Source organism: Scyliorhinus torazame, chromosome 31 (assembly GCF_047496885.1).
Source record: "Scyliorhinus torazame isolate Kashiwa2021f chromosome 31, sScyTor2.1, whole genome shotgun sequence".
NCBI lineage: Eukaryota > Metazoa > Chordata > Chondrichthyes > Carcharhiniformes > Scyliorhinidae > Scyliorhinus > Scyliorhinus torazame.
Window position 1 is genome coordinate 31,852,340 of NC_092737.1, and position 15,365 is coordinate 31,867,704.

At 59.8% G+C, this 15,365-nt stretch overlaps 1 protein-coding gene across 1 annotated transcript in view; it reads left to right on the top strand.

Annotated features, from left to right (window-relative positions):
• The window catches only part of neurl4 (neuralized E3 ubiquitin protein ligase 4), a 203,993-nt gene that overhangs the window by 51,632 nt on the left and 136,996 nt on the right, over positions 1–15,365 (top strand). Inside the window, 2 exon segments of the mRNA XM_072493516.1 lie at positions 7,331–7,550; positions 10,411–10,483. Coding sequence (XP_072349617.1) covers positions 7,331–7,550; positions 10,411–10,483 — 293 coding nt within the window.

Here is a 15,365-nt window from a genome sequence, read left to right on the forward strand (position 1 = left end):
CTCGCTCCGTCTGCCCCTCTCTCGCTCCGTCTGCCCCTCTCTCGCTCCGTCTGCCCCTCTCTCGCTCCGTCTGCCCCTCTCTCGCTCCGTCTGCCCCTCTCTCGCTCCGTCTGCCCCTCTCTCGCTCCGTCTGCCCTCTCTCGCTCCGTCTGCCCCTCTCTCGCTCCGTCTGCCCCTCTCTCGCTCCGTCTGCCCCTCTCTCGCTCCGTCTGCCCCTCTCTCGCTCCGTCTGCCCCTCTCTCGCTCCGTCTGCCCCTCTCTCGCTCCGTCTGCCCCTCTCTCGCTCCGTCTGCCCCTCTCTCGCTCCGTCTGCCCCTCTCTCGCTCCGTCTGCCCCTCTCTCGCTCCGTCTGCCCCTCTCTCGCTCCGTCTGCCCCTCTCTCGCTCCGTCTGCCCCTCTCTCGCTCCGTCTGCCCCTCTCTCGCTCCGTCTGCCCCTCTCTCGCTCCGTCTCCCCCTCTCTCGCTCCGTCTCCCCCTCTCTCGCTCCGTCTCCCCCTCTCTCGCTCCGTCTCCCCCTCTCTCGCTCCGTCTCCCCCTCTCTCGCTCCGTCTCCCCCTCTCTCGCTCCGTCTCCCCCTCTCTCGCTCCGTCTCCCCCTCTCTCGCTCCGTCTCCCCCTCTCTCGCTCCGTCTCCCCCTCTCTCGCTCCGTCTCCCCCTCTCTCGCTCCGTCTCCCCCTCTCTCGCTCCGTCTCCCCCTCTCTCGCTCCGTCTCCCCCTCTCTCGCTCCGTCTCCCCCTCTCTCGCTCCGTCTCCCCCTCTCTCGCTCCGTCTCCCCCTCTCTCGCTCCGTCTCCCCCTCTCTCGCTCCGTCTCCCCCTCTCTCGCTCCGTCTCCCCCTCTCTCGCTCCGTCTCCCCCCTCTCTCGCTCCGTCTCCCCCTCTCTCGCTCCGTCTCCCCCTCTCTCGCTCCGTCTCCCCCTCTCTCGCTCCGTCTCCCCCTCTCTCGCTCCGTCTCCCCCTCTCTCGCTCCGTCTCCCCTCTCCCTCTCTCGCTCCGTCTCCCCCTCTCTCGCTCCGTCTCCCCCTCTCTCGCTCCGTCTCCCCCTCTCTCGCTCCGTCTCCCCCTCTCTCGCTCCGTCTCCCCCTCTCTCGCTCCGTCTCCCCCTCTCTCGCTCCGTCTCCCCCTCTCTCGCTCCGTCTCCCCCTCTCTCGCTCCGTCTCCCCCTCTCTCGCTCCGTCTCCCCCTCTCTCGCTCCGTCTCCCCCTCTCTCGCTCCGTCTCCCCCTCTCTCGCTCCGTCTCCCCCTCTCTCGCTCCGTCTCCCCCTCTCTCGCTCCGTCTCCCCCTCTCTCGCTCCGTCTCCCCCTCTCTCGCTCCGTCTCCCCCTCTCTCGCTCCGTCTCCCCCTCTCTCGCTCCGTCTCCCCCTCTCTCGCTCCGTCTCCCCCTCTCTCGCTCCGTCTCCCCCTCTCTCGCTCCGTCTCCCCCTCTCTCGCTCCGTCTCCCCCTCTCTCGCTCCGTCTCCCCCTCTCTCGCTCCGTCTCCCCCTCTCTCGCTCCGTCTCCCCCTCTCTCGCTCCGTCTCCCCCTCTCTCGCTCCGTCTCCCCCTCTCTCGCTCCGTCTCCCCCTCTCTCGCTCCGTCTCCCCCTCTCTCGCTCCGTCTCCCCCTCTCTCGCTCCGTCTCCCCCTCTCTCGCTCCGTCTCCCCCTCTCTCGCTCCGTCTCCCCCTCTCTCGCTCCGTCTCCCCCTCTCTCGCTCCGTCTCCCCCTCTCTCGCTCCGTCTCCCCCTCTCTCGCTCCGTCTCCCCCTCTCTCGCTCCGTCTCCCCCTCTCTCGCTCCGTCTCCCCCTCTCTCGCTCCGTCTCCCCCTCTCTCGCTCCGTCTCCCCCTCTCTCGCTCCGTCTCCCCCTCTCTCGCTCCGTCTCCCCCTCTCTCGCTCCGTCTCCCCCTCTCTCGCTCCGTCTCCCCCTCTCTCGCTCCGTCTCCCCCTCTCTCGCTCCGTCTCCCCCTCTCTCGCTCCGTCTCCCCCTCTCTCGCTCCGTCTCCCCCTCTCTCGCTCCGTCTCCCCCTCTCTCGCTCCGTCTCCCCCTCTCTCGCTCCGTCTCCCCCTCTCTCGCTCCGTCTCCCCCTCTCTCGCTCCGTCTCCCCCTCTCTCGCTCCGTCTCCCCCTCTCTCGCTCCGTCTCCCCCTCTCTCGCTCCGTCTCCCCCTCTCTCGCTCCGTCTCCCCCTCTCTCGCTCCGTCTCCCCCTCTCTCGCTCCGTCTCCCCCTCTCTCGCTCCGTCTCCCCCTCTCTCGCTCCGTCTCCCCCTCTCTCGCTCCGTCTCCCCCTCTCTCGCTCCGTCTCCCCCTCTCTCGCTCCGTCTCCCCCTCTCTCGCTCCGTCTCCCCCTCTCTCGCTCCGTCTCCCCCTCTCTCGCTCCGTCTCCCCCTCTCTCGCTCCGTCTCCCCCTCTCTCGCTCCGTCTCCCCCTCTCTCGCTCCGTCTCCCCCTCTCTCGCTCCGTCTCCCCCTCTCTCGCTCCGTCTCCCCCTCTCTCGCTCCGTCTCCCCCTCTCTCGCTCCGTCTCCCCCTCTCTCGCTCCGTCTCCCCCTCTCTCGCTCCGTCTCCCCCTCTCTCGCTCCGTCTCCCCCTCTCTCGCTCCGTCTCCCCCTCTCTCGCTCCGTCTCCCCCTCTCTCGCTCCGTCTCCCCCTCTCTCGCTCCGTCTCCCCCTCTCTCGCTCCGTCTCCCCCTCTCTCGCTCCGTCTCCCCCTCTCTCGCTCCGTCTCCCCCTCTCTCGCTCCGTCTCCCCCTCTCTCGCTCCGTCTCCCCCTCTCTCGCTCCGTCTCCCCCTCTCTCGCTCCGTCTCCCCCTCTCTCGCTCCGTCTCCCCCTCTCTCGCTCCGTCTCCCCCTCTCTCGCTCCGTCTCCCCCTCTCTCGCTCCGTCTCCCCCTCTCTCGCTCCGTCTCCCCCTCTCTCGCTCCGTCTCCCCCTCTCTCGCTCCGTCTCCCCCTCTCTCGCTCCGTCTCCCCCTCTCTCGCTCCGTCTCCCCCTCTCTCGCTCCGTCTCCCCCTCTCTCGCTCCGTCTCCCCCTCTCTCGCTCCGTCTCCCCCTCTCTCGCTCCGTCTCCCCCTCTCTCGCTCCGTCTCCCCCTCTCTCGCTCCGTCTCCCCCTCTCTCGCTCCGTCTCCCCCTCTCTCGCTCCGTCTCCCCCTCTCTCGCTCCGTCTCCCCCTCTCTCGCTCCGTCTCCCCCTCTCTCGCTCCGTCTCCCCCTCTCTCGCTCCGTCTCCCCCTCTCTCGCTCCGTCTCCCCCTCTCTCGCTCCGTCTCCCCCTCTCTCGCTCCGTCTCCCCCTCTCTCGCTCCGTCTCCCCCTCTCTCGCTCCGTCTCCCCCTCTCTCGCTCCGTCTCCCCCTCTCTCGCTCCGTCTCCCCCTCTCTCGCTCCGTCTCCCCCTCTCTCGCTCCGTCTCCCCCTCTCTCGCTCCGTCTCCCCCTCTCTCGCTCCGTCTCCCCCTCTCTCGCTCCGTCTCCCCCTCTCTCGCTCCGTCTCCCCCTCTCTCGCTCCGTCTCCCCCTCTCTCGCTCCGTCTCCCCCTCTCTCGCTCCGTCTCCCCCTCTCTCGCTCCGTCTCCCCCTCTCTCGCTCCGTCTCCCCCTCTCTCGCTCCGTCTCCCCCTCTCTCGCTCCGTCTCCCCCTCTCTCGCTCCGTCTCCCCCTCTCTCGCTCCGTCTCCCCCTCTCTCGCTCCGTCTCCCCCTCTCTCGCTCCGTCTCCCCCTCTCTCGCTCCGTCTCCCCCTCTCTCGCTCCGTCTCCCCCTCTCTCGCTCCGTCTCCCCCTCTCTCGCTCCGTCTCCCCCTCTCTCGCTCCGTCTCCCCCTCTCTCGCTCCGTCTCCCCCTCTCTCGCTCCGTCTCCCCCTCTCTCGCTCCGTCTCCCCCTCTCTCGCTCCGTCTCCCCCTCTCTCGCTCCGTCTCCCCCTCTCTCGCTCCGTCTCCCCCTCTCTCGCTCCGTCTCCCCCTCTCTCGCTCCGTCTCCCCCTCTCTCGCTCCGTCTCCCCCTCTCTCGCTCCGTCTCCCCCTCTCTCGCTCCGTCTCCCCCTCTCTCGCTCCGTCTCCCCCTCTCTCGCTCCGTCTCCCCCTCTCTCGCTCCGTCTCCCCCTCTCTCGCTCCGTCTCCCCCTCTCTCGCTCCGTCTCCCCCTCTCTCGCTCCGTCTCCCCCTCTCTCGCTCCGTCTCCCCCTCTCCCGCTCCGTCTCCCCCTCTCCCGCTCCGTCTCCCCCTCTCCCGCTCCGTCTCCCCCTCTCCCGCTCCGTCTCCCCCTCTCCCGCTCCGTCTCCCCCTCTCCCGCTCCGTCTCCCCCTCTCCCGCTCCGTCTCCCCCTCTCCCGCTCCGTCTCCCCCTCTCCCGCTCCGTCTCCCCCTCTCCCGCTCCGTCTCCCCCTCTCCCGCTCCGTCTCCCCCTCTCCCGCTCCGTCTCCCCCTCTCCCGCTCCGTCTCCCCCTCTCCCGCTCCGTCTCCCCCTCTCCCGCTCCGTCTCCCCCTCTCCCGCTCCGTCTCCCCCTCTCCCGCTCCGTCTCCCCCTCTCCCGCTCCGTCTCCCCCTCTCCCGCTCCGTCTCCCCCTCTCCCGCTCCGTCTCCCCCTCTCCCGCTCCGTCTCCCCCTCTCCCGCTCCGTCTCCCCCTCTCCCGCTCGCTCGCTCTGTCTCTCTGCTCTGTCACTGTGTACACGCACCACTGTCTCTCTGCTCTGTCACTGTGTACACGCACCACTGTCTCTCTGCTCTGTCACTGTGTACACGCACCACTGTCTCTCTGCTCTGTCACTGTGTACACGCACCACTGTCTCTCTGCTCTGTCACTGTGTACACGCACCACTGTCTCTCTGCTCTGTCACTGTGTACACGCACCACTGTCTCTCTGCTCTGTCACTGTGTACACGCACCACTGTCTCTCTGCTCTGTCACTGTGTACACGCACCACTGTCTCTCTGCTCTGTCACTGTGTACACGCACCACTGTGTCTCTGCTCTGTCACTGTGTACACACACCAGTGTGTCACTGTGTGCACACACCACTGTCTCTCTGCTCTGTCACTGTGTACACACACCACTGTCTCTCTGCTCTGTCACTGTGTACACACCACTGTGTCTCTGCTCTGTCACTGTGTACACGCACCACTGTCTCTCTGCTCTGTCACTGTGTACACACCACTGTGTCTCTGCTCTGTCACTGTGTACACGCACCACTGTCTCTCTGCTCTGTCACTGTGTACACGCACCACTGTCTCTCTGCTCTGCCACTGTGTACACGCCACTGTCTCTCTGCTCTGTCACTGTGTACACACACCACTGTGTCTCTGCTCTGCCACTGTGTACACACACCACTGTCTCTCTGCTCTGTCACTGTGTACACACACCACTGTCTCTCTGGTCTGTCACTGTGTACACGCCACTGTCTCTCTGCTCTGTCACTGTGTACACACACCACTGTCTCTCTGCTCTGTCACTGTGTACACACACCACTGTGTCTCTGTCACTGTGTACACACACCACTGTCTCTCTGCTCTGTCACTGTGTACACACACCACTGTGTCTCTGCTCTGTCACTGTGTACACGCACCACTGTCTCTCTGCTCTGTCACTGTGTACACACCACTGTGTCTCTGCTCTGTCACTGTGTACACACACCACTGTCTCTCTGCTCTGTCACTGTGTACACACACCACTGTGTCTCTGCTCTGTCACTGTGTACACACACCAGTGTGTCACTGTGTACACACCACTGTGTCTCTGCTCTGTCACTGTGTACACACACCACTGTGTCTCTGCTCTGTCACTGTGTACACACACCACTGTGTCTCTGCTCTGTCACTGTGTACACACACCAGTGTGTCACTGTGTACACACCACTGTGTCTCTGCTCTGTCACTGTGTACACACACCACTGTGTCTCTGCTCTGTCACTGTGTACACACACCACTGTCTCTCTGTCACTGTGTACACACACCACTGTCTCTCTGCTCTGTCACTGTGTACACACACCACTGTCTCTGCTCTGTCACTGTGTACACACACCACTGTCTCTCTGCTCTGTCACTGTGTACACACACCACTGTCTCTGCTCTGTCACTGTGTACACACAACTGTCTCTCTGCTCTGTCACTGTGTACACACACCACTGTCTCTCTGCTCTGTCACTGTGTACACACACCACTGTGTCTCTGCTCTGTCACTGTGTACACACCACTGTCTCTCTGCTCTGTCACTGTGTACACACACCATTGTCTCTCTGTCACTGTGTACACACACCACTGTGTCTCTGGTCTGTCACTGTGTACACACCACTGTCTCTCTGTCACTGTGTACACACACCATTGTCTCTCTGTCACTGTGTACACACCACTGTCTCTCTGCTCTGTCACTGTGTACACACACCACTGTGTCTCTGTCACTGTGTACACACACCACTGTCTCTCTGCTCTGTCACTGTGTACACACACCACTGTGTATCTGCTCTGTCACTGTGTACACACACCACTGTGTCTCTGCTCTGTCACTGTGTACACACACCACTGTCTCTCTGCTCTGTCACTGTGCACACACACCACTGTCTCTCTGGTCTGTCACTGTGTACATACCACTGTCTCTCTGCTCTGTCACTGTGTACACACACCACTGTCTCTCTGTCACTGTGTACACACCACTGTGTCTCTGTCACTGTGTACACACACCACTGTCTCTCTGTCACTGTGTACACACCACTGTCTCTCTGCTCTGTCACTGTGTACACACACCACTGTCTCTCTGTCACTGTGTACACACCACTGTCTCTCTGCTCTGTCACTGTGTACACACACCATTGTCTCTCTGTCACTGTGTACACACCACTGTGTCTCTGGTCTGTCACTGTGTACACACCACTGTCTCTCTGCTCTGTCACTGTGTACACACACCATTGTCTCTCTGTCACTGTGTACACACCACTGTGTCTCTGGTCTGTCACTGTGTACACACCACTGTCTCTCTGCTCTGTCACTGTGTACACACACCATTGTCTCTCTGTCACTGTGTACACACACCACTGTGTCTCTGGTCTGTCACTGTGTACACACCACTGTCTCTCTGTCACTGTGTACACACACCATTGTCTCTCTGTCACTGTGTACACACCACTGTCTCTCTGCTCTGTCACTGTGTACACACCACTGTCTCTCTGCTCTGTCACTGTGTACACACACCACTGTGTCTCTGTCACTGTGTACACACACCACTGTCTCTCTGCTCTGTCACTGTGTACACACACCACTGTGTATCTGCTCTGTCACTGTGTACACACACCACTGTGTCTCTGCTCTGTCACTGTGTACACACACCACTGTGTCTCTGCTCTGTCACTGTGCACACACACCACTGTCTCTCTGCTCTGTCACAGAGTAAATGGTGCAAATTCCAAACACGTATCGGAATGGTCACGTTGTGTGCATGTGTGCGTGTGAAATGTCACGGGCAGTCTGTCACTGGTGGATTTTGGGTTTCCATGTCTAACTCTGCCTTTTGTCACAGGGACGATTATGATGAGTGGCTGTGGAATTCTGACCAACGGGAAGGGAACACGGCGGGAATATTGCGAGTTCAGCCTGGACGAGCTACAGGTAACGGGTGAAAGTGCAGCTGGGGGGGGGGGGGGTGGGGGGGGGAAGACTGTGCGCGCAATGCTGTGCAAAGTGCGGGTGGGTGACTGCTACTGGGGTATACCGGATGCTAGGTGGGTGGGTGGCGGGAGAGAGGCAACGTCGGCAGGTGCCGGAGGACTAAACGGGGCGGCGCGGTCGCACAGTGGTTAGCACTGTTGCTTCACAGCACCAGGGTCCCAGGTTCGATTCCCGGCTTGGTCACTGTCTGTGCGGAGTCTGCACATCCTCCCCGTGTCTGCGTGGGTTTCCTCCGGGTGCTCCGGTTTCCTCTCTCAGTCCCGAAAGATGTGCAGGTTTGGTGAATTGGACATTCTGAATTCTCCCTCTGTGTACCCGAACAGGCGCCGGAGTGTGGCGACTAGGGGCTTTTCACAGTAACTTCATTGCAGTGTTAATGGAAGCCTACTTGTGACACTAATAAAGATTATTACTAGGAGTCCTCAACATGAGAGAATCATGATTGAATGGCGGAGCAGACTCGATGGGCCGAGTGGCCTCATTCTGCCCCAGTGTCCTCTGGCCATTCGGCCCCTCGAAGCTGCTCTGCCGCTCAGTCCGATTAGTTCCGATCTGATGGTGGTTTCCCAACACCCTATAATCCGACCTCCTGGAGGTTAAACATGTATCCCGCACAACTCAATCACCAAACCTCCACAGCTCCCTGGTGAAGAGAACTGAGTATTTATGGCCCCCTCCCCAAAGGAAGAACTGCTCCTCATCTCGGTCTAGAATGGTGGATGTCTTATTCCTCATCCGTCCCCGGATCACGAGGGGAAACATCCCATCAGCAAGTCTCCTCTCAAACTCATCTCTTTAGTCAGATTACCTCTCATTCTTCTCCCCCCTTGATTGACTTGGCTCATTGTGCTGCGCACCGGGAACAGTGCAAAGTATTGTTCTGTGTACAGTCCAGTCACGTCGCTCCATACATGTAAAACACAGGACGCACGATAAATACACAGTTTAAAAACACTGACATTGGGTGAAGCATACAGAGTGTAGTACTACTCAGCAGAGAAGATGTGTGGTGAGATCAGTTCAGTCCATAAGAGGGTCATTTAGGAGTCTGGTGACAGTGGGGAAGAAGCTGTTTTTGAGTCTGTTCGTGCGTGTTCTCAGACTTCTGTATCTCCTGCCCGATGGAAGAAGTTGGAAGAGTGAGTAAGCCGGGTGGGAGGGGTCTTTGATTATGCTGCCCGCTTTCCCCAGGCAGGGGGAGGTGTAGATGGAGTCAATGGATGGGAGGCAGGTTCGTGTGATGGACTGGGCGGTGTTCACGACCCTCTGAAGTTTCTTGCGGTCCTGGGCCGAGCAGTTGCCATACCAGGCTGTGATGCAGCCCGATAGGATGCTTTCTATGGTGCATCTGTAAAAGTTGGTAAGAGTTAATGTGGACATGCCGAATTTCCTTAGTTTCCTGAGGAGGTATAGGTGCTGTTGTGCTTTCTTGGTGGTAGCGTCGATGTGGGTGGACCAGGACAGATTTTTGGAGATGTGCACCCCTAGGAATTTGAAACTGCTAACCATCTCCACCTCGGCCCCGTTGATGCTGACAGGGGTGTGTACAGTACTTTGCTTCCTGAAGTCAATGACCAGCTCTTTAGTTTTGCTGGCATTGAGGGAGAGATTGTTGTCGCTGCACCACTCCACTAGGTTCTCTATCTCCCTCCTGTATTCTGACTTATCGTTGTCTGAGATTGCCTCCTTCAGACGCCTAAGAACGAGAGTCTTTGACGACCACACAAAGATCCTCCTGTACGAAATGAAATGAAAAATGAAAATCGCTTATTGTCAGAAGTCGGCTTCAATGAAGTTACTGTGAAAAGCCCCTAGTCGCCACATTCCGGCGCCTGTTCGGGGAGGCTGGTACAGGAATTGAACCCTGCTGCTGGCCTGCCTTGGTCTGCTTTCAAAGCCAGCGATTTAGCCCAGTGTGCTGAACGAGGCGGTCGTTCTCCCAACTCTTCTGGAAGGCTCAGAAACTTGGGACTACATACAGACACCGCCTCAAATGCCCTGGAGCGGTACCGTCAACGCCATCTGAGATGGGTTCGCCGCATCAGCTGGAAGGACAGGCGTACTCGCGTCGGTTCCCTTGGAGGAGCCAAGAGCACTGGCATAAAGGCCATGATCATCCGATAGCAACTTCGCAGGGCCAGCCAGGTGCTTGGGGGTGTCCGTGACCTGACTGCCAAAGCAAATCTTCTTCACCCAGCTCGAGGAAGGCTCCCGAATAAGAGGAGGATGAGGGAAGCTCTTCAAAGACACACCTGAAGGTTTACCTCGAGGAAGGTAGACGTCAATGCCTGGGAGCCCCCTGCTTAGAAGAGACCTACTTGGAGGAACCTCCTGATTGAAGGGACACAATTCTTCCATGATACCCGACGACACGAGGAGGCCCCGGAGAACGGAATACCGGCAATCCTGAATCCGAGGAGCGATCCCACCTGCCGGAAACACCTGTGGCGGTCCAAGGTGTGGCTCTAGGATCAGGCTCACGGTCCACACAAGAAGACACAGAACCCGTGACCGGCAACACGGAGCTTCTTAGGTGGACAGTCATACCCGATAGCGAGTGATCGCAATTGGATCTTAGTGTCCTGGTTCACAATGAGGTATTGTCCCCCAGCCTCCATTATCCACCCTCCCCTCCCCCTCCCGCAAAAAACCACGGTTGAATAGCGAAGGAACATGTTCCAGAGAGGGTTACTGACGTTAGCTCACTTGGCGGAGTGGATGTCTTAGTTCGAGCCCCTTTGGGCATTCGGTTGGTCGTGTTTGCCATGTCCTGAGCCTGGCTTTTCCTTGTGTTTCACAGGAAGGAGATCACATCGGGCTTATGAGGAAGTCCAGTGGCGCATTGCACTTCTACATCAATGGCATTGACCAAGGTAAGGCCCTCCCCCACTACCCCTCTTTGCTGCTGTTAACCGGACGTTAGTTTGGCCTCATTGTCCTTTGCGAACGAGTTTAAAAATCTAAATGGAGCTGAGCAGCCGTTAGACAATTTGGGGGGGGGGGGAGGAGCAGGCGGTTTACTCGGGGGACTTTGAGAAACCGGAACCCAAGGATCGAAGAGGGAAACGAACTGAGCGAAGCTGTAGGAAAGTTCCAAACCTTGGCTCGACCCACGCCTGGAACACGGTGTGCAGGGAGCCTGAGAGGGCAAAGAAAGGTTCAGGAGGATGACACCAGAGGTGATTGGGGAAGGGCGGGTGATGGAAGGGCGATGTGAACAATTCTGAAAGGCTTCGCAAGAGTAGACAGCGAAGGCAAAACCCAAATTCTGCCGACACTGGAAAAAGCCCCACCAGCATCTGGGGAGAGAGAAATCCGAGCTAACGTTTCGAGTCCCCATGACTCGAGAGAGCGTTTCCACTCTGGTGTCACGGTGGCTCAGTGGCTAGCACGGCTGCCCACGGGCGCCAAGGACCCGGGTTCGAATCCCGGCCCCGGGTCACTGTCCGTGTGGAGTTTGCACATTCTCCCCGTGTCTGCGTGGGTTTCGCCCCCACAACCCAAAGATGTGCAGGGTCGGTGGATTGGCCGCGCTAAATTGCCCCTTCATTGGAAAACAAATAATTGGGTACTCTAGATTTATTTTTTAAAAAGAGAATGTTTCCGCTTGTGGCGGGAGACAGACCAGAGCCCGGGATCATGGAAATCCGAAAATCCCAACTAAATCCCAATGGGAGAATTCAGGAGAAACTTCTTTACCCGGGGAGCAGGGAGAATGTGGGACTCGCTCCCACAGGGAGTGGGGAGAATGTGGGACTCGCTCCCACAGGGAGCGGGGGGAATGTGGGACTCGCTCCCACAGGGAGCGGGGGGAATGTGGGACTCGCTCCCACAGGGAGCGGGGGGAATGTGGGACTCGCTCCCACAGGGAGCGGGGGGAATGTGGGACTCGCTCCCACAGGGAGTGGGGAGAATGTGGGACTCGCTCCCACAGGGAGTGGGGAGAATGTGGGACTCGCTCCCACAGGGAGTGGGGAGAATGTGGGACTCGCTCCCACAGGGAGTGGGGAGAATGTGGGACTCGCTCCCACAGGGGAGTGGTCGAGGTGAAAAGTTCTGAAACATTTGGGGGAGCGTGGGGAACTTGGATAAACACAGAGGGAGAGAATATCACCATATGCTGATAGGGTGAGATGGAGAGAGGGGATGGGGGAGGCTGGTGTGGAGCTGGGACACCAGCAGTGAGTCGATGGACCGAATGGCCTGAGCCTGCACTGTACATTCTATATACATGTCTATTGCCGAGCAATCAACCATATGTAGCTCACAAAGTGAAAGCGCAGTAAATGAGAAGATATTGAAAAGTGTGGATAAATTGAACCTCGCTGAGCGTGTCGACCAGGTGGCAGGGCAGGTAGAGTTAGGGTTAGGGTTAGAGTGTTGAAGAAGGCAGGCAGGATACTTCCTCGTCAGCCACGGCAAGCCGGAGGTACCAGCTTTAACTCGATGGGTAACCCAGTGGTTGTGAGCCTGTCGGACGCGGCTTAAACCCCGTGATGCTGGACCTGGTCACAGCCGGGGAACCACGTCTCCTTTCGGTTATCCCAGAGTACTGAGGGAATCTACCAGGTGCCAGGAATGGAGAATTCCAGTGATGAGGATTGGATAGGCTGAGATTTTAATTGAGATGGGCTTGGATTGAGCGGATCAGATGGACCTATTTCCGTTCGCGGAGAGGGCAATAACAGGGGCGGGGCTGGTTACAAATAATAGTTTAATGCCATCGGTGCAGAGGGATCTGGGTGTCCTGGTGCACGAATGGCAAAAAGTTGGTATGCAGGTGCAGCAGGTAATAAGGAAAGCGAATGGAATTTTGGCATTCATAGCTGAAGGAATTGAGTATAAACGTCAGGGAGTGTTGCCGCAATTGTGCAAGGCATTGGTGAGACCGCACCTGGAGGATCGTGCACGGTTTTGATCCCCTTATTTGAGGAGGGATGTAGTGACATTGGAGGCAGTTCAGAGGAGGTTGATTCCAGAGATGAGGGGTTTGTCGTATGAGGAGAGATTGAGCAGTTTAGGCCGATACTCTCTGGAGTTTAGAAGAATGAGGGGAGATCTAATCTAGGTATACAAGATGCGAAAAGGTCTGGATAAAGTAGATGTGGAGCGGATGATGCCTCTTGTGGGGCATTACAGAACGAGAGGTTTTAGGATTAGGGGTGGTAGCAAATTTAAAACCGATTTGAGGAGGTGAACCTGTGGAATTTGCGAGCCCAGAGTGCGGTGGATGCTGGGACAGTGAGTAAATTTAAGGAGTTAGACAGATTTTTAATTGGTGATGGGGGTGAAGGGTGATGGAGGACGGTGGAGGTGAAGCGCAGCGAAGATGCGCCGAGATAGTATTGACTGGTGAAGCGGGCAGGGGGGCTGAATGTCCTACTCCTGCCCCCTGGTGGAAGGGGACGTTAAGTGTGCGTTGCAGCCTTGGCACCAAGTGTGTCAGTTTGGCCGATGTATTGGTATTTCTGGAGTGGCTTTTGAACAGCCAACCGCTCTGGCTCAGGCCCGCTCGGAGACCGACTGATTTCAGGCTGGTCCCGAATGTCGGTGATGCAGAATCATCCCGCTTCCCTCGAAGTAACAAATGTAAAACGGTTACTCCGTTTGGTGCGCGAGTTCAGAGCAACAGGGAATCCGGGAATCTTTGACGGAGGCCATTCAACCCATCGTGCTGGTGTCAGCCCCGGGAAAGGGGTGTTCAGTTTAGTCCCAGGCGCCAGCTTTTCCTCCCCGTTGCCCTGGAAACCACATCCACCCGCTCTGATTCTTTGTATTTTGGTGCCAGCTTCGAAATGACCAGATTTCACAATGCGGCATGGCGGGGATCAAACTCACCAACCATTGGCTGGCCAGGAGCCAGAACAGCCAATCACACGATAGGTTAGACAGCGGTGATTGACTGGGCTGGGCACCACCTTGCTCTGGGTCAGAAATGTGCAAAGATTCACTCCTTTCTCTCGCTCTCTCTGCCTCCCTTGCGCTCTCTCTGCCTCCCTCCCTCGCTCTCTCTGCCTCCCTCCCTCGCTCTCTCTGCCTCCCTCCCTCGCTCTCTCTGCCTCCCTCCCTCGCTCTCTCTGCCTCCCTCCCTCACTCTCTCTGCCTCCCTCGCTCTCTCTCCCTCCCTCGCTCTCTCTGCCTCCCTCCCTCGCTCTCTCTGCCTCCCTCCCTCGCTCTCTCTGCCTCCCTCCCTCGCTCTCTCTGCCTCCCTCCCTCGCTCTCTCTGCCTCCCTCCCTCGCTCTCTCGGCCTCCCTCGCTCTCTCGCTCTCACTCGCTCTCTCGCTCTCACTCGCTCTCTGTGCCTCCCTCCCTCGCTCTCTCTGCCTCCCTCCCTCGCTCTCTCTGCCTCCCTCCCTCGCTCTCTCTGCCTCCCTCCCTCGCTCTCTCTGCCTCCCTCCCTCGCTCGCTCTGCCTCCCTCCCTCGCTCTCTCTGCCTCCCTCCCTCGCTCTCTCTGCCTCCCTCGCTCTCTCTGCCTCCCTCGCTCTCTCTGCCTCCCTCGCTCTCTCTGCCTCCCTCGCTCTCTCTGCCTCCCTCGCTCTCTCGCTCTCACTCGCTCTCTCGCTCTCACTCGCTCTCTCTGCCTCCCTCCCTCGCTCTCTCTGCCTCCCTCCCTCGCTCTCTCTGCCTCCCTCCCTCGCTCTCTCTGCCTCCCTCCCTCGCTCTCTCTGCCTCCCTCCCTCGCTCTCTCTGCCTCCCTCCCTCGCTCTCTCTGCCTCCCTCCCTCGCTCTCTCTGCCTCCCTCCCTCGCTCTCTCTGCCTCCCTCCCTCGCTCTCTCTGCCTCCCTCCCTCGCTCTCTCTGCCTCCCTCCCTCGCTCTCTCTGCCTCCCTCCCTCGCTCTCTCTGCCTCCCTCCCTCGCTCTCTCTGCCTCCCTCCCTCGCTCTCTCTGCCTCCCTCCCTCGCTCTCTCTGCCTCCCTCCCTCGCTCTCTCTGCCTCCCTCCCTCGCTCTCTCTGCCTCCCTCCCTCGCTCTCTCTGCCTCCCTCCCTCGCTCTCTCTGCCTCCCTCCCTCGCTCTCTCTGCCTCCCTCCCTCGCTCTCTCTGCCTCCCTCCCTCGCTCTCTCTGCCTCCCTCCCTCGCTCTCTCTGCCTCCCTCCCTCGCTCTCTCTGCCTCCCTCCCTCGCTCTCTCTGCCTCCCTCCCTCGCTCTCTCTGCCTCCCTCGCTCTCTCGCTCTCACTCGCTCTCTCGCTCTCACTCGCTCTCTCGCTCTCACTCGCTCTCTCGCTCTCACTCGCTCTCTCTGCCTCCCTCCCTCGCTCTCTCTGCCTCCCTCCCTCGCTCTCTCTGCCTCCCTCCCTCGCTCTCTCTGCCTCCCTCCCTCGCTCTCTCTGCCTCCCTCCCTCGCTCTCTCTGCCTCCCTCCCTCGCTCTCTCTGCCTCCCTCCCTCGCTCTGCCTCCCTCGCTCTCTCTGCCTCCCTCGCTCTCTCTGCCTCCCTCGCTCTCTCTGCCTCCCTCGCTCTCTCGCTCTCACTCGCTCTCTCGCTCTCACTCGCTCTCTGTGCCTCCCTCCCTCGCTCTCTCTGCCTCCCTCCCTCGCTCTCTCTGCCTCCCTCCCTCGCTCTCTCTGCCTCCCTCCCTCGCTCTCTCTGCCTCCCTCCCTCGCTCTCTCTGCCTCCCTCCCTCGCTCTCTCTGCCTCCCTCCCTCGCTCTCTCTGCCTCCCTCCCTCGCTCTCTCTGCCTCCCTCCCTCGCTCTCTCTGCCTCCCTCCCTCGCTCTCTCTGCCTCCCTCCCTCGCTCTCTCTGCCTCCCTCCCT